Genomic DNA, 26,016 nt, shown 5'->3' with positions numbered 1-26,016 from the left:
GATGACTCCTTGCTGTCCCCAGTCCACCTGGCCGTGCTGCTGCTCCAGTTTCAACTGTTCAGCCTGCGGCTATGGAACACTGACCTGTTCACCGGACGTGCTACCTGTCTCAGACCTGCTGTTTTCAACTCTCTAGAGACAGCAGGAGCGGTAGAGATACTCTGAATGATCGGCTATGAAAAGCCAACTGACATTTACTCCTGAGGTGCTGACCTGTTGCACCCTCGACAACCACTGTGATTATTATTATTTGACCCTGCTGGTCATCTATGAACATTTGAACATCTTGGCCATGTTCTGTTATAATCTCCACCCGGCACAGCCAGAAGAGGACTGGCCACCTCTCATAGCCTGGTTCCTCTCTGGGTTTCTTCCTAGGTTCTGGCCTTTCTAGGGAGTTTTTCCTAGCCACTGTGCTTCTACACCTACATTGCTTGCTGTTTGGGGTTTTAGGCTGGGTTTCTGTACAGCACTTTGAGACATCAGCTGATGTAAGAAGGGCTTTATAAATTGATTTGATTTGATTTGAACTTCGTAGAGAAAAAAACTGGAAATTTGTAAAAAATAATAATAATAAAATAAAAATACAAAGTTTTATCTATAAAAATTTAAAAATTAAATAGTTGTGTTGGATAACTGTTCCACTCTCCTTGTAATAGCAATCCTAAATTAGCTCAGGTGTAACCGATCACCTTCAAAATCACACACCAAGTTAATTGGCTTCCATCTGTGTTAAATTGTAGTGATTCACATGATTTCAGGATAAATTCAGCAGTTCCTGTAGGTGCCTCTGCTGGGTAGTGAATTGCAAAGCAAACATGAAACCATGAATACCAAGGAGCTTTCAAAAGAACTCTGGGACAAAGTTGTGGAAAGGCACAGATTGGTATAAAAAAAAGGCCTTGAATATCCCTTGGAGCACAGTCAAGACAATTATTAATTAGTAGAATGTGTATGGCACTACCTAGGCCAAGCCGTCCCTCCAAACTGGATGACCGAGCAAGTAGGAGACTGATCAGAGGGGCTACCAAGAGTCCAATGGCAACTTTCTTATTTTATGGTATTACAGCGGTCTGCAAATAAGCCAACGGCAACTTTGAAAGAGCTACAAGCTTTTATGGCTAAGACTAGTCAAAGTGTGCATGTGACAATATCCCAAAGCACTCCACAAATTTGGCATGTATGGTACAGTGGCATGAAGGAAGCCATTACTCAAGAAAGCCCACCTTGAATCCTGTTTTTAAGTATGCACAAAAATACAAATTCTGTATCCATGTGAAACAAGTTGTGGTCTGACAAAATTGAACTTCTTGGCCTAAATGCAAAGCATTAGGTTTGGCGCAAACCTAACACGGTACATCACCTAATGAATACCATCCTTACTGTGAAGCATGGTGGTGGCAGCATCATGTTATGGGGATGTTTCTCATCGTTAAGGTCTTATCCAGATAGAAGGGGAAATTAATGGAGCAATGTACAGAAAAGTCCCTGAGGAAAACCCAGCATAAATCCAATTGAACATTTGTGGCATGACTTGAAGATTAATGTCCAATGCTCCCCAAGGAACTTAACAGAGCTTGAACAGTTTTGTAAAGAAGAATGGTCTGAACTGGCCAAATCTAGGTGTGCAAAGTTGGTAGACCTATCTGACTCACAGCTGTAATTGCTGCTAAATGTGTTTCCACAAAGTATTAACTCGGGAGATATGCAGTTATGATATCAGTTTTGTATTTTTAATATATATTTTTAAAAATCCACACAAATCCCCTTAAGTGTGGAGTATGGTGTGTGTAGTAGATAAGTGGGAAAAATCCTTATGAATGCATGAAACTGAGGCACTGGCAAAATGTGAAAAAAGTTCAAGGGATTTTCTATAGGCACTGTATATATATATATATATATCGATCAATCTCTCATGGAAATCAATTGCTATTTGCATGTGACATTGGCATGGAATGCACTGGAATATGTATCCACCGTTTACATTATGGCTGGTGGGACGCACTCTTTGATGGTAAACAAAACTAAGTGGTTTTAATTTCATTGAACAATTGCAGATATGCTTCATGATATTAGCATTTCCTGAACTGGCCGACAGATGTCATCAGAGTTTAGGCCATAGGTTATAAACCACCATGTAACATATGTCTGTTCTCCTTTAAAATATATATATATTTGATTTTTGTTGTTGTTATTTGTATATATATATATATAGCATATGTTATCATTGTCTGTTTGTATACTTGTATGTATACTATTTTTTCTGCTATAAAAAAATAGTATATTATTTATATATATATATTTATAAATAATATACTATTTTTTATAGCAGAAAAAATAGTATACATACAAGTATACAAACAGACAATGATAACATATGCTAGGGGGTACAACAAATTACAGATTATACAAAGACCTTAAAAGATGCACACATATTGATTGTTTTAACAGCTTTCTTATTAGAATAATGTAGAATGGTCTTAATGTACTGCTCGATTTCCTTACAGAAAACACAGAAGAGTGTTTTTTTTTAATTGAATTTACATTTATGAATATGACATTTTGCCATTATCACAATTAGATTTGAGGTCAAATTGTTTTTCTTTATCCTTTTTATAGTTAAGGAAACCGAGCAGCACATTCACCCATAACAAAACTAAAATCATCAAGAATATTAACAATTATTAAGCTATTAATATCTTGCCATCATTTCTTTACATGTAGACAATGCCAAAATCAATGCAAAACTTTTTCTGGATTCTCAACACAAAAAGCATTGTTAATGTTAATGCATTTTGAGTTCCTTCATGATTCGCAGGGTAATACTTATGGACCATTCTGAAAGAGACCTCTTTGACCTTGTTAACAAGCAGGTATTTGTGTGGTAATAACCAGACTTTTTCCCCCAACAGATATATATGTCTGTTCTCACCATTTCAATAGCTGCATTTCACAACCTGTGAAAACCTTTGGTGGTAAAAGGACTATCTTGCTGTAACTGTTGGTTTGAGTTATAGAGGGCTATCGTGGTGGTGTGTCCATTAAAACACAGATGGTGGTTTGCGGTTCAATGGGCTGTTGCCCGGTTTATTATTTCAATTGAATTGAAGATGAGAGATTTAAGGATGTGATGGTTAACAAGGATATAAAAACATACATGCATAAAGCAAACAAATTTATCAAACAGTAAATGTTCTCAATAAAATTATAGTATAAATTAAGAAACAAGAACAAACTTACTTTGTCATAAACGCATCCAAAATACACAATATTACAAGAGAAAAGGTGTCTTGTAACAAAACACTGAAACTGAAATAGTACGGTCTGCCAAACTAATTCTTCTTAGTAGTCTTCTGCTGGAAAAACGTATATGCTTTATGGCTTTACACAACCTGCTACATTGTAGATAAAGAGTTACCTGTCTAACAGAACACAGAGGGTGTTCTTTAATGGAAGCCTCAAAATAATCCAGGTAGAATCAGGAATTCCCCAGGGCAGCTGTCTAGGCCCCTTACTTTTTTCAATCTTTACTAATGTTTACTAATAGTGTGTCTATATATACGGTTGACTCAACACTATACACGTCAGCTACTACAGTGACTGCAACACTTAAAGAGCTGCATTTCGTTTCAGAATGGGTGGCAAGGAATGTTAGTCCTAAATATTTATAAAACTAAAAGCATTCACTAAAACCTAAACCTCAGCTAAATCTTGTAATTTATAATGTGTAAATAGAGCAAGTTGAGGTGACTAAACTTCTTGGAGTAACCCTGGATTGTAAACGTTCATGGTCAAAACATATTGATACAACAGTAGCTAAGATGGGGAGAAGTCTGTCCATAATAAAGTTCTGCTCTGCTTTTTTAACATCACTATCAACAAGGCCGGTCCTACAGGGCCTAGTTTTATTGCACCTGGACTACTGTTCAGTCGTGGTCAGGTGCCACAAAAAGGGACTTAGGAAAATTGCAATTGGCTGAGAACAGGGCAGCAAAGCTGGTCCTTGGATGTGCACAGAGAGCAAATATGAATAATATGCATGTCAATCTCTCATGGCTCAAAGTGGAGGAGAGATTGACTTCATCACTACTTATATTTATGAGAGGAATTGATATGTTGAATGCACCGAGCTGTCTGTTTGAACTACTGGCGCACAGCTTGGACACCCATGCATACTCCACAAGATATGCCACTAGAGGTCTCTTCACAATCCCCAAATACAGAACAGACTATGGGAGGCGCACAGTACTACATAGAGCCATGACTGCATGGAACTCTATTCCACACCAAGTAACTGATGCAAGTAGTAAAATTAGATTTTAAAACATAAAAATACACCTTATGGAACAGTGGGGACTGTGAAGCAACACAAACATAGGCACAGACACATGCATACACACACACGTGTACATGGATCTTGTATTGTAGATATGTGGTAGTGGTGGAGTGGGGGCCTGAGGGCACACAGTGTGTTGTGAATGTATTGTAATGTTTTTCAAATTGAATAAACTGCCTTAATTTTGCTGGACCCCGGGAAGGGTAGCTGCTGCCTTGGAAGCAGCTAATGAGGATTCATAATGAATAAAAATACAAATACACCACGCCTCAACTCACCCTGTAACGCAGGGGTGTGCAACTCCAGTCCTCAAGGGCCTGATTGGTGGCACACTTTTTCTCCATCCCTGTGAAACACAGCTAATTAATCAAATTGCATTCTAAACTGAAGATCCTGATTAGGTGATTATTGGAGTCAGGTGTGTTAGCTGTAGCTGGTGCAAAACTGTGACACCAATCAGGCCCTCGAGGACTGGAATTGCCCACCCCTGCTGTAACGCTTCTGAAGTTAAATCTCATCTACCCAAATACTTCTCTGCAACTGCCACCACAACATCTATTTTCTGTGATTTACTTTCCATTTCTGCGGTACAGTTGATAACCATTACTATGAACTCTAAGATGCCAACCTTACTGAAAAATAACTCAGACGTTACCCTATCCCTCTGTACTGGCTCAAATCTACTTCTCACTGGGATCCTCTCAGGATCCTTCACCTTTGACCCATCCTCCTCCATTTTCTTCACTGCCTCAGCATATGACACCCTCTGCACTACTCTGACTCTGGCCACTTCTATCTGCCTCTCTCGCAGCTGACACTTCCGATCCCCAGCAACATGATCAGCCGTACAATTGAAACACACACAACTTTATCCTCCGAACCTTCACAATCCTCTGTCCTATGGTTGCCTCCACACTTCCCACATCTTGGAATCTCCCTCCTCCATACTGCTGCAACATGACCATAAACGTTGCACCTGAAACAGCACAGTGGAGTATGGACAAAAGCTCTAACAGGATAATTGATGTATCCTAACATGACTTTGTCTGGTAGACTGACTCAAAATGACTGACAACGACTCCTCTATCTCACCATGCTCCCCACCGGGTCTGCGTCGCACCAAATGGTGGGCATCACAAACACCAGGAATTTTCAATTGCTCCACACATAACTCAGAAACCACTCTTTTCGATACAAAGTCTTTGTTTCCAACCGTGTAACTAAAATCCTGGACCACACATCACCTCAGGACTGGAGGTATGTTGACACACAGATCAACCCAGCAGATGACATCCCCAGAGGAAAGATTCTGGCTTGTCGGCTCCACACAAGTTGAATCATGGCCCTCCATTCCTTCCCCTACCCCCTAATCAGTGGCCAAAGACTCCCTCTGTAGCACCACTGGAGTAACTATCAGAGTTGAGAAAAACACTGTGACTCCGCTGCCAGACGCCACTCACTTCAATACCTGGAATGAACTGATTGAAGCCATTTACTAGTCCATCAACTAAACTCCCCCTCAAAACTCTGGTTCTACATTTATTGACGGTTCTCAATGTGAGATCCTGCTCCTCCAGCACTCCCAGAGAAATATGCCTTCCAGAAGACCTCCATACACTGGAAAGTGGTAAAGTGGTCCCTTTGAAAAGCCGCCTCCAAAACCTCTCTCCTGAATTGGACAAGTCTACAGATCTCAATCGAGTTGGGAGCATTCTCCGGAGAGCTGAGACTCTGGAACCAGAACCGGTGCACCCAGCAGTGCTGGAGCCGAAGAACGCAATTACTCGCCTCATCAAACACTATGACAAGCTTTCCCATCCTGGTGCCGATAGGTTATTTGCTGATATCCACCGACATTTCTAGGTTCTGAAGGGACGTCAACAAAATATCTGTAGCCATAAACAATATTCATACACTTTCACAATAATTACGCATAATTATAATTCATCATGAAATATTCCATGATGCTTAGTTATGTTAGCACAGGTTTTCCTTTATTTCAAAATCAACATATGGGCAAAGACTAATCCATACACAGCCATCATCACTAACACGTGACATAGACAATACAAAATAAATATACATCAACATCTCCATTCACTTTGTTCTTCATTATCAAATAAATATTAAATACGTTCATCATATTTTTCCTAGTTCATTGCAAAGGTGTCTCAAAATACTTTATGGAAATAAAAGAAATGATATAAACAAAAATCCAACTCTTTAAAAAATTATCAAAACTTGTCGGTTACAAAATATTTGCACTTAAAAAAGATCCCAGTATTTCAAATAAATAAGATATATAAAACAATTTATAGTTGATATTTTAAAATATTTCCTCTTTTTCAACAATGCAGAGGATAAACAAGTCCTCTCAGTTGCTGTTTAAAAATGTCTTCAGTGTCATTTTGTTTGTAAAAATAAATAAGTCAATAAATAAAGGCTGAATAAATAAGCAAAATTAACACAACATGAATAAATAATATATTAAACAGACTCAAATTCATACACAACAATAATAATGAAACCACAAACTATTCCTGGAAGTGCAATATCTATGCCCATAAATACTATCAACATTACTCAATAGGGTTGGAACACAAGTACACTATTTTGGAGCATATGTTATGATGGGGTATTGGAGCCAGTATACTGCATTCTTAGTCTGTTCTGTACAATTAAAGTGGATGTCTTTTTTTATTATACCCCTCGTAAGGTTCCCAAACACCCACACCAACACAGTTTACTTCAATGCGCACAAAAAACACTTGTGTGTCCATTGATCCTGTTAACCTTCATGCAAACAGGGAGGGGAGCAACATGAAATGGACAACATATTTTCTCCAAAACAAATAAGAGAAAAACCAAGTATATATTCCAAAAGCAAGGGATGATTATTTATGGTTGTTGGGTTTTGTATACCCAGACACCATGTCACCTTGCCTCCTCTACCCTCTTATACCTCCCTTTCGTATGTTCCATTATGTCTCACCACACTTTTAGAGACTACACTTCGATGCCTTTTACTGCTTGGTTGATGGACTCCAACAGAGCGCGGTTCTCCGGGTTTTGGTAGCAATCTTTATTGGAGAACATATGGGTCAAGGTGTCCACGTAATTATCGAAGTTCTGGTCCGACATAGGTTCCTGCTGAAGTAAACACAAGTAACACTTTAAAGACAAGTTGTATGCGTTAATTTGTAAGCGAGTGCCGTTGCATTTGTGGAGAGTATGTGGGTGTGCGTGAGTGCATGCATGCTCTGAGTGATCCATCCCTATGTGTAACTCACCATGTGTGGCAGCCGGATGTTGGACAGGCTGCGGATCAGAGCTTGGCTCAGGCCAGACAGCTCCATGTACAGGGCATCGTTCCTCTCCTCGATCTGCTTGTTTTCCTCCTCCATACTCTTCAGGTTCTTCTCCATGGATGAGATCTGGAGCAGAGAACCACCAATCAATCAACCACAGTTCTTCAGTCAGCCACAAACCAGTCAGAAACACTTTTTATACAATCTGTTTTTTATTTTGAATTGGGAATGTATGGTCGGGACAGTATTTAGTGGGTATTGTTAAGAAGTGTCAGACTCACCTGTGTGTGCAGGTTCATCATATCATCCTCCATCTCTGAGTTGGACTCACTCAGTTCCCCGATCTCTTTGTTCAGCTGCTTGATATCTTCATCATTATCCAGAACTGGGGAAATTAAGCAACCAGTAACAACCAATAAAACAACTAGAAACAGTCAAACATAATTGAAGATCATCCCATTTTACTGATGTATTGTTGACTTGACCCACTCATAATGTTGGGACAAATCCTAACTTCCACTGAAATCAATGCATGACTAAGTGAAAATTTGAGTTATGTGGAAATGACGATTTTCCCTGTTATGCAGAAACTGTCAGATGAAACATTTAAGGTACTGTATAACCCCAGACTTACCATCGCTGGCCTTGAACTTTGCTGTAATGTACTCGTCTCCAGGGAACCTGGTTCTCTTCTTATTAGCGGAGGCTCTGGGACAACCAGAGAGACTAGGAGCAACAGAAGACGAAAAGAGAGATGAGGCTAGTGATGGAGCACTGCTAGAATAGGGCCAGTTAGTTTAGTTCATTTTAATATGCCAATCAGTTTTTTGTCCAATATGTTTTGCTGTGCTTTAAAAACCTGACTAGATGTAAAAATCTATCGAATGAAATGAAATCATAAAATAAACAATAAACTCAATAATAACCTAGAATAGGTTCATTATATTTCAGGTTTAGGCCCAGCTTTGTGTAATGTGTTTGCACGAACCCCGCCAAAAAACAATTGAATTTGATTGAGTGTAATACCTGCGGTGTGTGAGGAAGCTGCCGTTGGCGTGTCCTGATCCATCACAGCCGAGGGTGGGACAGGTGGGGCCCTCCGTCTTGAAGGCCTTCCAGGAGAAAGGAGAACCGTTGAGGAGCCCCTCCTTCTGACGCCGCGCTGCCAGCGGGCACCCATAGGCACTACGGTGGGTGGCATACTTCCCACTGATGTGGCCCAGGCTGTCACAGCCGGGCACCGGGCATCTACTAATGGAGGGGGGGGAAAGCCAGGGACGACAGGGAATGAGAGGGGAAAGGATAGAAAGAGCGAGACAGAGGAAAGCAATCAGTAATAGTTTGAAAACTCGAGGCCCGAATAAAGGGTGGTCGTTTGTGTGGATGGTAAAGAAAAGGAAGGTTTGTCGTGGACCAACCTTAAAAGCTCAGGGTCTTCCTTGTCATCCTTGGTGGGTGTTGTCTTGACGGCACCTTTCTTAGCACGGGGGCATCCGGACAAACTGACAGAGACGTAGAGAGAAATTTGAATAAAGTCCTTTTTAGATTATCCTCCAGTTGGATTTTCTAGGATTACATTTTTTTTAAACAAAAGCAATAAATGATCTGTGCATACCTTCTATGGGAGGCGTAGTTTCCAGTGATGTGACCTGATCCATCGCATTCAGGGGTCGGACACCTGGGAGTCAACCAGAGAGAAGTCAGGTCAGCATAGCACTTCATGTGATATTCATATTTGTTGCAAATGTAGAGATGATATGAAAGCGCTTTGTCATAAAAGTAGCTAACACTTTCACTATGGGATAGAATTAGTTTGATACAGATCGCAGCAGAGGGAAAACACATCCCCGCACATTGTAGTGACAATACAAAGGGTTCAGTCATGTCAGTATAAAGTAGGGTTAGAACAGGGATAGGAAACTCTGGTCAAGGAGGTCCGCAGTGTGTGAAGGTTTTTATTCCAGCCCAGCACTAACACACCTAATTAAAATCCTTGATGTCAGACAACAATGAAGTTTTTAGGTGTGTTGGAGCTGAACTGGAACCATTGCCTGCACACATGCCTGGGTCAGAAAGAAGGAAGGAAGGGGTAATACAAGCACAGACATACTTCAGTTCAGCAGAGTGGGCAGCCATGAGGGTCCGAAGAGACTTATCAGCAAGAGGACAGCCTGACAGACTAGAAAATATGGAAAATATATATATAGACAGAGTATATTGTGTAAGGGCAGAATAAAGGAAAGATCTCGATCACAATCATAACAATGAATATTGTTTACAGGACTCATAGTAGCACATGATAAGAGAGTAATAGAGTATAGTAATTATTGAAAGTTCACAAATTTTTATACAGATGTGTAGATTAGTTGACATTCAGTGTCAGTGCCTGAAAAACACTATGAATGCAGCTGTAAGACGTACAATGTGAATCAGCGCTACCGACTGCATTGGTTGTAATACAGGGGAGTAGGGCTGTGTAATACCTCCGATGTGAAGCGTAGTTTCCAGTGATGTGCCCACTGCCATCACAACCTGGGGTGGGACATCTGGAGATAATTGGGAATGATTAGAAATTCATTAATGAATTCATTCAAAAACATGAGGTTGGATGGCAGTACTACTTTGAACTGAATTCTATATAAAGGTGATGTGTCAGCCTTGATATTAGAGTACTGGGTAGAGAGACATAGATAATTAAAATGTAGGTTATTTTTTACTTATAACGTTGTTATGAATGCTGGATTGAAGTTATTTTAGAGTATTCTTACAGTAGAACCTCTTTTTTGCAGTCTTTGGGTGAGAACTGGACCTTGAAGCTGGACGTGGTGACCTCGCCTGGGTACTTCCTGTCCTCCATGCTCTCCTGGGTGATGTCATCATCTTCTGCGTCAGAGGAGGTGTAGGAGTGGGCCACATAGTCCATCTGGCAGAAGGTCAAACAAACACAGGTAAGGATGGAGATTATAGTTTATCATTTAATCCACCCTTTATTCAAACCAGGATGTCCCATTAAGGAAAAAGGTATTTTACAAAGTACATCTGGCAAAGATGACAGCTCCAGTATAAAAAAATCATGCAATCAGAACATAATCACACAAGTCTCACCTTGCCATATTTCCAATTCTCGTGTATCACTGGAAGCTGAGGCTAGAACACACACTAACCTTTCTCAAGACTATGACATTATCATAATTCCAATGGTTTGGTGTTAGTCGCAGACTTGGCATAAAGCAGTTACCTCATCCTGCTCCTCCTTCTCTTTGGGACAGTTTGGCTTAGTGAAGTCCAGAGGCCCCTCCAACTCCTCCTGTAGGTGGCCCTGGGACGAGGGAACGTCTCCCGGGTGCTGCGAGGAGGAGGAAGAGCAGGGGTCTGGTGATTGCATCCCTTCTATCTTGATGGGCTTCTTCATGCTCAGGTCCAGTGTCCCATTCTCATCCACTTCAATATCTATGTCCTGAAGGTACAAGGACTATGTTAGTGTGTGTGTGTGTGTGTGTGTGTGTGTGTGTGTGTGTGTGTGTGTGTGTGTGTGTGTGTGTGTGTGTGTGTGTGTGTGTGTGTGTGTGTGTGTGTGTGTGTGTGTGTGTGTGTGTGTGTGTGTGTGTGTGTGTGTGTGTGTGTGTGTGTGTGTGTGTGTGGTGTGTGTGTGTGTGTGTGTGGTGTGTGTGTGTGTGTGTATAGGTGTGTGTGTATAGGTGCGTGTGTGTGTGCATGTGTGGATAGTAATACAGTGTGTCTAATAAATAATTTCAAGAGGGAAGAATATATTCTTTATAAAGTCAACCACAAACAGGCTAGGCTGGGCTGAGCTGGGTAGCAGAGAGGCCTGCCTACCTTGCCAGCTGGGTCCTGCTGTTTGGTGCGAAGGTTCTCTGGACTCTCCCAGCAGCGTGTGGACAAGTTCAGAATGGCAGTGGCAGCCATGTGAGCAGCCTCGGCATCATGGGTGTAATCGTAGCCACTGGAGGACGAGGAGGAACTGCTCTTTGCATATCCTCCCGAGAAGCTATGGCCCGGGGACGTGGCCTTAGGGAATGGTTTAGCTGTAGAGGAGAGAGAGGGTGGGTGTGTGCAAATTAGAATTTACCTTCACAGTATAACACGCACCAAGCCGCCATTACAGTTCTCCTATAACCAGCAGGGTCGTGATCCTAGACTACCAACCAATTTCTCTCAGGAATACTGATGTGAAACGAAAAAGTTATGTTTTGTTAGTTAAAGGGACAGTTCACCCAAATTACAAAATGACATTCATTTCCTTACCCTGTAAGCAATCTATGGGCAAGGTAAGACAGCAATAAATGCCATAGTTTAGTTTCCCTGGCACTGTTTTCACATGCTAACGTTTAAGGAAGTCATGAGACTTATGTTTGCATTTTTCATGCATCATGTTCAACTCATCTATAAGTGACTTTGTTGAGCTTCAAAATCAATTGGGGGAGATACTCTACACCCAAACAGCTACAGACCTATATCTATCCTACCCTGCCTTTCTAAGATCGTCAAACAGATTACCAACCATTTTGAATCCCGCCGTACCTTCTCCGCTATGCAATCTGGTTTCAGAGCTGGTCATGGGTGCACCTCAGCCACGCTCAAGGTCCTAAACGATATCATAACCGCCATCGATAAGAGACATTACTGTGCAGCCGTATTTATTGACCTGGCTAAAGCTTTCGACTCTGTCGATTACAACATTCTTATTGCAGATACAACAGCCTTGGATTCTCAAATGATTGCCTCGCCTGGTTCACCAACTACTTCTCTGATAGAGTTCAGTGTGTCAAATCGGAGGGCCTGTTCTCCGGACCTCTGACAGTCTCTATGGGGGTGCCACAGGGTTCAATTCTCGGGCCGACTCTCTTCTCTGTATACACCAATGATGTCGCTCTTGCTGCTGGTGATTCTGTGATCCACCTCTACGAAGACGACACCATTCTGTATACATCTGGCCCTTCTTTGGACACTGTGTTAACTAACCTCCAGACGAGCTTCAATGCCATACAACACTCCTTCTGTGGCCTCCAACTGCTCTTAAATGCAAGTAAGACTAAATCATGCTCTTCAACCGATCGCTGCACGCACCCGCCCGCCCATCCAGCATCACTACTCTGGACGGTTCTGACTTAGAATATGTGGACAACTACAAATACCTAGGTGTCTGGTTAAACTGTAAACTATCCTTCCAGACTCACATTAATCATCTCCAATCCAAAATTAAATCTAGAATCGGCTTCCTATTTCGCAACAAAGCCTCCTTCACTCACGCTGCCAAACATACCCTTGTAAAAAGGACCATCCTACCGATCCTTGACTTCGGCGATGTCATTTACAAAATAGCCTCCAACACTAAATATCACAGTGCCATCTGTTTTGTCACCAAAGCCCCATTTACTACCCACCACTGCGGGCTGTACGCTCTCGTTGGCTGGCCCTCGCTTCATACTCGTCGCCAAACCCACTGGCTCCAAGACATCTACAAGTCTCTGCTAGGTAAAGCCCCGCCTTATCTCAGCTCACTGGTCACCATAGCAGCACCCACTCGTAGCACGCGCTCCAGCAGGTATATCTCACTGGTCACCCCATAGTCAATTCCTCCTTTGGCCGCCTCTCCTTCCAGTTCTCTGCTGCCAATGACTGGAACGAACTGCAAAAATCACTGAAGTTGGAGACTCTTATCTCCCTCACTAGCTTTAAGCACCAGCTGTCAGAGCAGCTCACAGATCACTGCACCTGTACATAGCCCATCTGTAAATAGCCCATCTGTAAATAGCCCATCCAACTACCTCATCCCCATACTGTATTTATTTATTTATCTTGCTCCTTTGCACCCCAGTATCTCTACTTGCACATTAATCTTCTGCACATTCTACAATTCCAGTGTTTAATTGCTATATTGTAATCACTTCGCCACCATGGCCTATTTATTGCCTTACCTCCCTTATCCTACTTCATTTGCACATGCTGTATATAGACTTTTAAAAACAAAACAAATAAAATAAAATAAATGCTAATATCGGTCTCATGACTTGAATAAGAATGTGGAAAAGGTGCCAGGGAAACAAACCAGAGTATGAATTGCTGTGATACCTTGTCCATAGAATGCTTACAGGGTAGAAAAAACTATGTCATTTTGGTTTCCAACAGAAATCCAACAAATGCCAAGATGATCTTACATTTGAAGGCTTTGGGTGAGGTTTGACTGGTGGCGGGTATCTTTGGAACCAGCAAAGGCTTCCCAAACACCTGGACGTCGAAGCTTGCATAGTCGAAGGAAACCTTGGAATATTTCTCCAGCTCTTTGGCCAGGTTGGCACGGGGTGTGGCAGGCACCATGTTGGGTCTGTAGCCGTACTGAGGGATCTCCAGCTGCTTCACAAAACACATAGGTCTGTAGGAGAGAGAGAGAGAGAGAGAGAGAGAGAGAGAGAGAGAGAGAGAGAGAGGTGAAAGGTAAGAGACAGAGGTGGTAAAACAGTCAGAACATTTTGTATAAGAGAAGGGGTAAAAGATTAGTAAAATGCATCAGATGGACAGCTATTGTCGTAAGTGGAGATATGGAGAAAGGGAGGACCAGAGAGGGCTCACCTGAGAACTCTGTCTGAATGGGGGCTCCCAGTTGGGGGCTCGCTGACTGAAGGCTGGGGGTGACTGGGGGTGACATGGCCCCCCTTGGAGAGTTTCTCTGCAGCTGCTATGGGACAACCGGAAAGACTGAGAGGGACAAAGAGAGATAGTGAAAATGTATACATTTTCTCATAGAATTCCACCGGAAATAGAAGGTCAATGTCAGGTTGTAATTGTTGGACAGTATAATACCTGCGGTGTGTGTTGCGATTGCTGTTTACGTGACCCTGGCCTATGCATCCTGGAGTTGGACACTTCAGCACGTTCTCATGCATGGCCAGTACTAGGGAGAGATAGACAGAGAGATATAAGAATGTGTGTCAATTGTTCAAAGGAGTATGTGTAATGTTTCGCTGTTAGAACTTTGGTATTAGAGTGTTAGTGCTCTGCTAGTACTCACTCTCAGGTGGGATCCTATCTTTGTGAGGGCACCCAGAGAGACTGCGGTGGTGGGGGTACAGCCCAGTCACATGGCCTGTCCCATCACACCCAGGGGTAGGGCATTTCACCTCCTTCTTTTCTGGATAGGAAGGGGATAGATGTTAAGTGAGCAAAATCCCTAACAATTGGAACATGATTCTGATTCTATGGCGGGTTAAAAGATATCCTGATAAAGCATAAACTGTCCTACCTTTGCTATGGTGTCCTCTGTGTCGCATGGCTTGGTCCATGGCTTTGCTGGCCCTGTCGTCGGGGCTGTGGTAGTGCTGGTGCTCTGGAGACTGTTGGTCGACGTGCGGCCCTCTAACCTGCTCGGCCTTCAGGGCGATGGCTTGCTCCAGCAGTCCCAAGTTCCCCCGGGTCATATCCCAAGTCTCTGAGTCATCTGTCACACCCGAACCCTGTGAGAGACAGTCATCTTCCTCCTCCTCTTCCTCCTCCTCTTCCTCTTCCTCAGATCGTATCTCAATGACCACTGTGGTAGGTGGGGCTTTGTGAGAGTCGTGGTCCTCTTCTTCCACCTCCCTTGCTTCTGTTTCCTCCTCTTCTTCCTCCTCCTCTTCTTCCTCCTCCTCTTCCTCCTCTTCAGTCAACGGGGAACCAATCTTTATCTCCCCCGCTGCCACTTCTGTATCCTCACATTCCTGAGCAGGAGTACTAGGGGCAAGAGGGATGGCAGGCTCCATGTAGACCACCTCATCCTCCTCTTCCTCCTTTTCTTCCTCTACCTCCTCTTCCTCCTCTTCCACCTCCTCCTTCTCTTCCTCCTCCTCCTCCTTTTCCTCTCCCTTCTTCTCTTCTTCCTCATCTCCCTCCTCTTTTGCCGGATGCCTGCTATAGTCGCCACTGGAATACTGGTGATCTGAGATCTCCTGACTCACAAATTGCCTCTCCTCCTCTTTCTCTTCCTCCCCTCCTCCCTCCTCCTCCTCCTCTCCTACCTCCTCCTTTTGCTTCTCCTCACTCTCTGCTCTCCCTGTTTCATTGTCGCCTTTGGGATGCTCTATTGTTCTGTGTGCATCAACTGTATCCTCATCTTCCTCATCCTCCTCCTCAGCGGCCTGTATCTCTGCCACTACTTGCACCTCCTCTTTGTGTCTGTCTGCCACTGCCTCTGCTTCTGCCTCTGTGGAAGCTTGCTGTTGGGTTGTGGTGGCTGTGTCCTTCTGCGAAGTCCCTGCTTCAGGTGCAGCTATGGTGTCGGACTCGACAGACGTCTCTTTCTCTGTGTCTTCGGGTATCACCTGTGAGCAATCGGCTGTGTACAGTGCAGAGTTGATAGGTTATTGCTAAATAATGAGCTCTCCCTGTATTTGTCTTTCCATCAATACTTACTTTAGTATCATTATCAATCTGTACCACTGCAATAGCCAATAGCAATCCATGATAAATGTGATATATTCCTTGGATTCTGGTCTTCTCTTGACTCACCTTTCATGGACATGGCTGGGTTTGGCATTTTGCTATTTTCCTTCTCTTTCTGCTCCTCCTCCTCTGACTCCTCCCCCCCCTTATGCTCTGCCTCACTGGCGGCGTCACTGTCTGCTGTGTTGAAGCCCTCGTCCATGGCCAACTTCAGGGGCAGGGTCTTTTTCTTGGGGGCGGGTTGATTCTCTTCTGCCTCCGCCTCCACAAGTTTCCTCTTCTTCACTATTGGGCATCCAAGAATGCTATGGGTGCAAGGTGAGGAGATGGGTGTTAAAGTCTTACTCCAGTCTCCTTTTCATCTCATTTAACACCTGATTTACTTAACAAAAGGCACATCTCAATAGATGGTCCAGGTATCCTCATGACATGGCGCAAGTGGGGGGAGGAGCCTTTCCTCTTTGGTTCTCTACTGTTCCTTGAGCAAGGAGGGTGGCCGATGACATCGCAAAGTCACCATCAGACCAATGCCCTACTCCTTGAAGTTTGCAGTTGTCTAAAAAACACTATTTTGCTCAAAACATTTTTTTTTTTACCCTTTAGTGTATGTACTGTATTTATACATGGGATATTGTTTTTCAACAGGTAAAGTTAAAAAATCACTGGAGAACTGGAGAACGAATTACCCTTAATACCTATATGTACCACACTATATGTGGTATTTTTAATGGAGCTTTTTCTCAATGTAATAGTATTTGTATTTAAGAAACGGTGTTAGCAGAGGAACTTGAGAGCTAAGAGTTGTTGGTGGTTAGTCTAGTTAGTATATCATACCTTCTGTGTCGTGAATATCTCCCAATGACATGGCCTGAACCATCGCACCCGGGGGTGGGGCAGCTACTTAGTGATACAAACAGAAAACAAACATTTGTTTTATTAATTTTGCACAATGAATACGTTCAAACTTTGTATGTGCTTTTCAGTTCATCACCAGCCTAGTTTATTTGCTCTGAATCTCTGCATGCTCTGGTTTTAGTGCACCCAACCAGTCTAAAGCCATATTGTATTTTTCAGGACTATATGTATACAGTAATAAGACAACTGTGTGGCTGGATTCAATACAGTAGCAGAAAAAAACCTATTCTCTCACCTTAACTCTGCTCCCACGAGTTCAACGGGTACTGGGGAATAAAAAGACAGAGAGAGAACATCATAAGACACACACTTATCCTAAATACACGACAAAGGAAGCCGTTTCAATTAGTGTGTGTGAATGTGTGGCTGCGTGCGGTGGCTGCGTGCGTGCCTACTGTACGTGCATGTGTGTTTGGCCCCAGCTCACCTCTGATGCCTTTTGAGCGGGTCCGGGTTCTCGTTTCTGCTGTGTCCTGACTCATCTGAAACACACAGAGTGTCATGACACTGCACTTACTATCTGTCTCTCTTTCTCTTTTTCACACACACACACACACACACACACACACACACACACACACACACACACACACACACACACACACACACACACACACACACAAACACACACACAAACACACACACACACAGCTTCTCACTTTGATTCGAAGGCTCCTCTTGGTCTCACAGAATCTGCTTATTCTGTCTCCTCGTGTCCACCTCTGGTTCAGCAGCTGCCCTCTGAACTCATGTTCTATTGGAGAGGAGAGACAAAGGACACACAGTCAAGGTTATACAACAACAGCATACAGCATACATCAGGGTTGGGCAAACATTTTGGCTCGAGAGGCCCATCAGGATTTCGAAATTCAATGGAGGGTCGCACAGAGGCCTAGATATTGGAACATTGCTGTGGGGACTTATTTCCATTCAGCCACAAAAGCATTAGTGAGGTCGGGCACTGATGTTGTGCGATTAGGCCTGGCTTGCAGTCGGTGTTCCAATTCATCCCAAAGGTGTTCAATGGGGTTGAGGTCAGGGCTCTGTGCAGGCCAGTCAAGTTCTTCCACACCGATCTCGACAAACCATTTCTGTATGGACCTCGCTTTGTGCATGGGGACATTGTCATGCTGAAACAGGAAAGGGCCTTCCCCAAACTGTTGTCACAAAGTTGGAAGCATAGAATTGTCTAGAATGTCATTGTATGGTGTGGCATTAAGATTTCCCTTTCTTGGAACTAAGTGGCCTAGCCTGAACTATAAAAAAAAGCCCCAGACGTTTATTCCTCTTCCACCAAACTTTACAGTTGGCACTATGCATTCGGGCAGGTAGCGTTCTCTCCACCAAACCAAGATTCGTCCACTGGACAGCAAGATGGTGAAGCGTGATTAATCACTCCAGAGAATGCGTTTCCACTGCTCCAGAGTCCAATGGCGGCAAGCTATACCGCACTCCAGCCGATGATTGGCATTGAGCATAGTGATCTTAGGCTTGTGTGCGGCTGCTCGGCCATGGAAACCCATTTCATGAAGCCCATGACAAACAATTATTGTGCTGACGTTGCTTCCAGAGGAAGTTTGGAACAAGATAATGAGATTGTTGGTGTTCTTATTCGTTGTTCTTATTATTTGTGTACAAAATGTTCTAAAAAGATTAAACACAAAACGATCCTTGAAGGGCACCCCTAGAAAATCATCACATGTTCAATCTGGACAGAGCTACAGGTAAAAACGGTGGATGGTTGATAACAGGGTGATAAATAACCATGACTGTTATTGCAAACACAACAAGCTCCCCATACACAATAGGGCTGTGTGGTTGGGATTCTCCCAGAGAAATATAAGAGAACAATACAGTAGGCCGAAAAGTACAGAAGGCCTGCCCATGTGCTATCACTAGCCTGTTAAATCAATGACATTACACTGTTCCAAGATCATGTTGCGTTAAACATGCAGCAATGTGCAAAAAAATATGTATCATATAGCATTTTAGGCATACCTATGATTAGGCCTACTTTGCCTATATAGTTGGACGTTATAACCTGTGGTGATTATATTGTTTCAGGAATAGCCTTTAATGAACCAGACAGTTAATCAGTATATACTAAAATATTAAACTGCATTTACAACAGAAATGCAACTAGCCTACCCAAAGCTTCCTCCTCGACCATGTTAGCCTATTTTTCATCTCTCTTGCACATAATGGAATTAGACCTAAAGGCCTAGAGTAGGACACATTTGAATACATTTAAATGATTTATGAATATGTGTTTAAAGATAAAGAAAATGGCTTCGTGGCTTTGTTTATCGGCCTTGCACAAAAACACCACGGTGCTGTCCATGGTGCTGCTAACACGACCTCACACACTCCGCTATGACACAACGTCTTCAAGTTAATCGGTTTTGCTTTAGTGAGAGAGAGCCTTCAAATATCAAGTTTGGGTGTGTTTTTCTAGTGCTATTATAATAATAAGGTCGTTGTAATGGCACTCTTAGCGCACATAGCCCCGGGAGATGGTGACATTTGAGGGGCACATGATCATCGGCTCTCGGATATGTAGCTCCACCTCCCCCAGTTTCCTACTGACACATTTTACAGTCATTGACTACAAACACGACCCCCTGCGAGCCGAGTAGGAAAGCACAGGCAAATAGCACAGGCAAAGCAGCAGTAGGCCCATTGCAAAGCCACTTTGTAACCAAATAACATGCCGGTTTAGGCCTTGATCATCTATTGAACATCCACACACAGAAATATAAAGACAAAAAACATACACGAGATAAGGACAAGAAAAGTAGGCTACATTGCACGTATAAAGGCATATGCCTCTCCGGATTGCAAAAACACAAAATGACTTTCACAATAGAACCCTAAACCGAAACAAATATGCCTAGTGGTTCAAATATTATTTTATATTATCACCCCGGTAGTCTACTTTTCTATAGGCTCTTCGCAATGGAAAGAAAGGATAAACCATCAAATACAATTACATGGCTATGTACAATGCCACACAATAGGCCTGCAGCTTTCAAACTTATCAACATTAGGTCTATATGCCTCTTTTCTCGAAGTTTCAGAAACCCTAAGCAACACGAAGTCCGATACAAATCTCACATTAATGTTTTTACAAACTGTGAACAATATAGCTTATCTGAAACTCATATCAAAACGATCAACGTTTTTTTAAAGGTGACTATCAAAAGAGTTCGTCATTCGTCCGAAATGACATTCTCTGGCCGTTTGGATGACTTTTGGATTACCAAAACAGAACTGTGTGTTCTGTTGGTTCATGCCATACATCTATAGTACTGAAGGTTGTGTGAAATAAGATACAATTATGTTCTATATGAATTAGCATCCTAAAGAGACTGCATATTTAAGAATTAAGACCGGGACATCCATTAGGCGATAGAAACCAACAGCAATGGATGTTCGCGAAAAGATAATAAATATGTTTACAATCTGATTTCAAATACATTTGAGGAACACACGCATTTAACTATACTACAGAATTTGAAACCATAATATGATTATAAATACCATTATTGAATGGCTCTGGTTGCTTCGTTGTTTTCAAGGTAAGGCGGGCCTCCTGAATCCTATTTCAACAACTTCTTCTCAGCGTTGAATACTACCTCCACAATATCCCCGCAACTCTTTCATTGACCGTTAGAGACATCAAACATAATCCGGAGCTCAGTGCTCTTCCACCAGTCTTCAGTTTACAAAAGCGGCATTACTCCAACTTTAAATGTAGAATAGCCTACTCCAAAATCCATAAGCAAAAAAACATGGCTTCATTTGCCTTTGTCAGCGAGAACAGGCCTACGTAATATTGCCTTACCTTTCGCTCATGGGTCATTGTTCACCCCTCCCCCCATGCTCTGACATCACCATAGCAAAGCCCACAACATAGCAAAGCCCACAATCTAAGAGGTGGCTTCGGGTACTCCGGTATTTTTTTTTAGATCAGTTGTCATGCTGCAGCATCAATCATCATTTGTTGTAGTCTACACCCTCCATCAGCATCAGTATCAAGGTAAATCTAAGCACCGTAAAAATATTTTGAAGATTTCAGTAGCCCGGGTGGTGCGTGCCTTAGTTTCAGCACCATGGACAGTAGCTAGAGCGCTCTGCTAAAACTGCGGTCCATAAACAAACTGTAACGTTGGTCCTTATAGATGTGGTAACTACTCTCAGAGCTAAATATAAACAATTTTCCAATTCACACCGATTTAAATTCCTTCAAAGTTAACTTAAATACCGATATTTTTTTTTTAAGAAAAAAACTATCGATTGCATGGTGTCAGGCACAAAAACTGAAACATTGGCAAAAAAAAGCCCTCTCAGGGAACTAGTTTTTCTTGGCATTACTCCGCAAAATATGATTAGGCCTACAGCCTGAGCACCTCTGGACAATGTAGTAGTAACCCTACAGTGTTTATTTAAGCAGGCAAGTCAGTTTAGAACAAATTCTAATATACAATTACGGCCTACCCCGAACGACGCTAGCCCAATTGTGCGCCGCCCTATGGGACTCCCAATCATGGCCGGTTGTGATACAGCCTGGAATCGAACCAGGGTCTGTAGTGACCCCTCTAGCTCTGAGATACAGTGCCTTAGACCGCTGCGCCACTCGGGAGCCCAATAAGTATCTTTGCCTATACTGATTTTGTTTTGATGAAAATCAAATAATGTTACATAAAAAAATCTACTTTAGAACAATGTATTGTTTAAATAGAGTAGGCTAATGAATGCTAATATAATCACGAATATATAGGTTATGACCATAATCTAGGTCTAATCACAAATCATGAAGCCTATACCTATACACATTTGGAAAACCAATCAATAAACAAAACGAATATGCTATTAGTAGTTTTATAGTAGTTAACCCTTTTGAATGCGTGTAAATAAATGCTTTTACTTATTGGGCATATAAAGTACCCTAGTAGGCCTAGTTTATACCCCTCAAACGTCCGGTTGTAAATATGGTGAAAGAATTATCAACATTTTGGCACTGTTAAAGCTGGAGAAACTTCAAAAGAATTTTGCATATTTAAAGTCTCCACTCCTCTTCGGTTACCAGCTGGGGCCTTTTTCTCCCCCATCTCAGTCACGTTTTAAAGCCCCAGTGCAGATGGACAGCCCTGCTCTGGAATACAATCAGCGTCGGATCTGCTATGACTGGGACACGCTGTATAAATATTACATGGTGGGTGACCGACGAAAGGGTAGGCTGCTCTCTCGACTCCCCAAAAACAGATGGACCAATCTGACAGACTCCCCCACCCCGCACAAAAATGTTTAAGACGCCTGCAGCCTGACGTCTCCTATACAGAGTTAAGAGCCACTAATCCCTGAGGGGACAAAACTTTCCTTTGTCTAACAAAGTGTCTGAACAGAGTGTGAGTTCAGGAAATCTTTGGTCAGCACAAAGGGCCTTGTGTGGTTAGGATTCAACATCGTTTTTCTGTTAATATATATTCGGCCATATACTAAAAAACTTTTCATAAACAGCTGAACGGTTAAAAGGCCCAGAAAATGCAGCAACTGGGCACAGTCTACAAATCAACCTTTTTTATAGGTTGTCGACAAGCTTATAGCTTCCGTACATTTTGGGTTAAATTTAGACATTGTGTAAATATAGTTGATGAGTTTTTGTTAATGAAATACGAAGAAGTCACATTAACATAATTCTAGTATGTTTAAAAAATGTTGACGCCACCTGTGAGTGTTTTGTAGTGGGTGGAAGATGCTTCTTTCTCATCACAAAAGCCAATGCAAATACTTATACTTTCTTTACGATGAATAGGCTACTGTGTTTTTAAATTACTTTGAATAGAGAACATGCAATTTTAGGCTACTACAGAAGAGCAGGCAAGGCCTGTCCTAACAGTCTAAAAAGTGACAGATGCGTAGATCGTCACACCTGCTCCTAACCATAGTTCAGTTAGCCATCAACACATTGCTTGCTGAAGAGAGAGCGAGAAACAGATGATAAATAGGTGACTCACCTAAAAAAGTTTTACACAGCTTCATCTTCATCTTTGCTGTGACTTTTCCCCTTGCACACCGCTTCCAAACACAGCAACTTTACTTCATACTAAGCAAAGTTGGGTAGAGAAACTTACACGAGTCGGGAAGGGGGGTATTATTGGGCAGCTGTCGATTTGAACCAATCAGAGGCCACCGGTCCTTTTATTGTTTCCAAAAACAGCCAATGAGAGCGCCGCACACTCGTAGCGTTCCAAAACAATGCATTTGAAAGGGAACACAAAGGGGTCGCGGTATCCCTAGTAAGTCACAAGTGAAATTCAACTTTTTCCCGGCTCTCTCATTGCAACTCCTCAAAGATGCTTGAGCTTTCAAAGTGTCTCTGAAAGGAAGCTTTCATTTCTTAGAATATACCTCCCTCAGAATCTTATCAGCAGGTGAAGGGAAGGCATACCCTACCAATTTCCCATAATATGTAATGAAACGAATTATATAATACTGAAGTAGTGTGTACAAATGCACAATCAGATGAATTCAGTCAATACAATTATGTTAGTAGCACTTTTTAGAATAGCATGCAATAAAGTGGTTATAACATAGCAATAGTGTGGTTATAACATAGCAATAAAGTGGTTATAACATAGCAATAAAGTGGTTATAACATAGCAATAGTGTGGAAGCAAGTTATAGGCCTAGTATGCCTACTCATAGGCTAATGAAAACTCAGATAGCCTATACCCTTAATTTCAGTGTAATTACGTTCTTCTTTCAGGCTATTACACCACATTTGTTGTGCTATAGTACAGCAACATGCTACAGTAAGGTTGTGTTCTGTCAGAAAGGGATGCCAAACCCCGATCACTGAGTTCTAGTCAAGGCTTGACAGGTCTATCAATCAGTTAGTTACAAATCAATGAAGGACGTTTCTCAGACACATGCTTACCATTTGACGCACTGTAGCATGACTGTCATCTACAAATGCCATCTCTCTCTCTTACTTGCTTCCCATTCTCTCATTGTGTTCAACTCTCTCCACTCACGTCTGTCTGTCTGTCTGTCTGTCTGTCTGTCTGTCTGTCTGTCTGTCTGTCTGTCTGTCTGTCTGTCCCTGTGTCTCTGTTAGTCTGGCCCTTCTCCTCTCCCTGTGAATGGTGCTCTGTAACTTTCTGGTTCACCATATGTCCTTCTCGTCCTATGAGTGGAGACTGTGCGCCTCCATAGACCCCTATGACAGATGGCCTGCAGATATTGATGACCCCCCCCCCCCCCACCCCCCCACCCACCTTTCTGACAGCGCTTCTGGTTGTCGTAAAGGTATTCTGCAGGCTCAAACTTTTGAGAGTTGAGACGTATGGCTGAGACCTGATTATGATTACCGTGAAATGTACTTTTTTCAATTTGGTGTTTTTCACATAGTTTTCATCAAAATAACCTGTATTTTTGTAGTGTTTGCATCAGTAGTTGTTATTTAAAATCTGATGCTGTATGGGCCTACGAATGGGAGCTGTGAGGAGGCATACTGACGGATGGCCAAGTCTTGCTGCACTGCACACACGCACACACACGTACCCCCTGCCCCCTGCACACTAAGAGCCTGATTATAATAACAAAGGCTGCTCACACTTTGGGGAGGAGACAGCGGGATGATTTCCAGGCCATTGGCTGCTTAATGAGGACTCTGTGTATATGTGCGTGTGTGTGTGTCTGCGTGTGTGTGTCTGCGTGTGTGTGTTTGTGTGTGAATAGTGGAAAAAAAGGCTCTTTGCCACAGCTGTCACTCTTCAGTGTAATATCACTCTAGTCTGTCTAAAGTTAGTGTGAAAAGATCGACTGCATCAATATCCCTGGATCATTTCAATAATTATTTGAAGCTCAAATACAAAAAAGACACATTTCAGTATTTTCAAGTAAATTTTTCTGGAATTGTTTGTGTACAGCGATCTATGAAGTGACTCAAGTTGTAAGACTGAAGTTACAAAGAGGGATAGCTTAAAAAGGTATGGTGTGGTAAACACAAACCGAACTTCAGATAATCATTTCATAAAAATGTTCTATTTGTAAAAATGCATCACACATAAAATACCAAAATATTGAGGACATATTTGGAGTTGTTAGAGAAACGCAATCAAGAGGAGTGTTCACCAATGGGTTTGTGCTCAAAGTTTTAGTACTGTGTGGATAGTATTCTGCCATGCCTTGCCGAATAAGCTCAGCAGATGTCGAAAAGTAAAGTATAGGTTCACTTGTTTTGGTGGAGTGAATATGACAACGTGCCAATAGTCCTCTTTTTTCATTCATCGCTCAACTTCTCAATAGACCCCCCACCACACCCCTCCCAATAAGACAATTTGCCTTCTACTCTAGATGTTCATGCCACCTGCCCTCATACACCCTCCCTCCCTCCCTCCCTCCCTCCCTCCCTCCCTCCCTCCCTCCCTCCCTCCCACCCAACCCAGCCCCCCCCCCCCCCATAATTAAGCACACTCACTCTCTAGTCTCCAGACTATTTTTGTTTCATCACCTTGCCTCCGGCAATACAGCAGCCACCATTCCCCCTCATTTAAAAAGAAAGCCAGAAAAATATCAAATCTACCTGCAGACTGCTGAAGCCCAGCCAATATGACTGTTAGATTAGACATTTTCAAAGATGAATTAGTACCGGCCCACACTCCGAAGTATCCATGGTAATTTTAATTCCACATTCCTGTCGCCATGGCGCAGAGCCAAAAGACTGGGTGAATTGCCCCCCCCCCCCCCCCCCTTTCTCATCCAACTAGCCAGGCTGAGTTGGCATCTGTATGCAAATAACCTTCATGGTATATAGATAATGTATGGAGGGTGAGGGGATGTAGGACTCCCCCATACTTATGCACTAAGATATAAATTGTGTGACATTATAAGCAGCTGCTGGCCTGCTTTCTATGGCTGTCATCCAGAGAGGCAAAGCCCCTTGCAATTGCGATTTGTAAAATATTGATTATGAAATTGTTACAAATGAAAAAAAATACTTAATTAAGTCAATCT

General features: G+C 42.5%; 1 protein-coding gene across 1 annotated transcript; it reads right to left on the bottom strand.

Annotated features, from left to right (window-relative positions):
• Window positions 1-6,308: 6,308 nt before the first annotated feature.
• On the bottom strand, window positions 6,309-19,207 carry LOC139367694 (myelin transcription factor 1-like). Its single transcript, XM_071105984.1, has 23 exons — window positions 19,144-19,207; window positions 17,655-17,749; window positions 17,423-17,477; window positions 17,231-17,261; window positions 16,915-16,980; window positions 16,147-16,385; window positions 14,906-15,973; window positions 14,675-14,794; window positions 14,467-14,557; window positions 14,236-14,361; window positions 13,824-14,038; window positions 11,482-11,690; window positions 10,883-11,101; window positions 10,413-10,567; window positions 10,128-10,190; window positions 9,755-9,823; window positions 9,260-9,322; window positions 9,063-9,146; window positions 8,671-8,895; window positions 8,279-8,370; window positions 7,926-8,029; window positions 7,627-7,770; window positions 6,309-7,486 (listed from the first exon to the last, which is right to left on the bottom strand). Exons 1-23 carry the CDS (start codon window positions 19,163-19,165, stop codon window positions 7,343-7,345), a joined length of 3,699 nt encoding a protein of 1,232 aa, XP_070962085.1. The 5' UTR covers window positions 19,166-19,207; the 3' UTR covers window positions 6,309-7,342.
• Between the last annotated feature and the right edge of the window lie 6,809 nt (window positions 19,208-26,016).

Source organism: Oncorhynchus clarkii, chromosome 16, assembly GCF_045791955.1.
Source record: "Oncorhynchus clarkii lewisi isolate Uvic-CL-2024 chromosome 16, UVic_Ocla_1.0, whole genome shotgun sequence".
NCBI classification, from domain to species: domain Eukaryota; kingdom Metazoa; phylum Chordata; class Actinopteri; order Salmoniformes; family Salmonidae; genus Oncorhynchus; species Oncorhynchus clarkii.
This window is presented reverse-complemented; position numbering and strand designations above follow the sequence as displayed.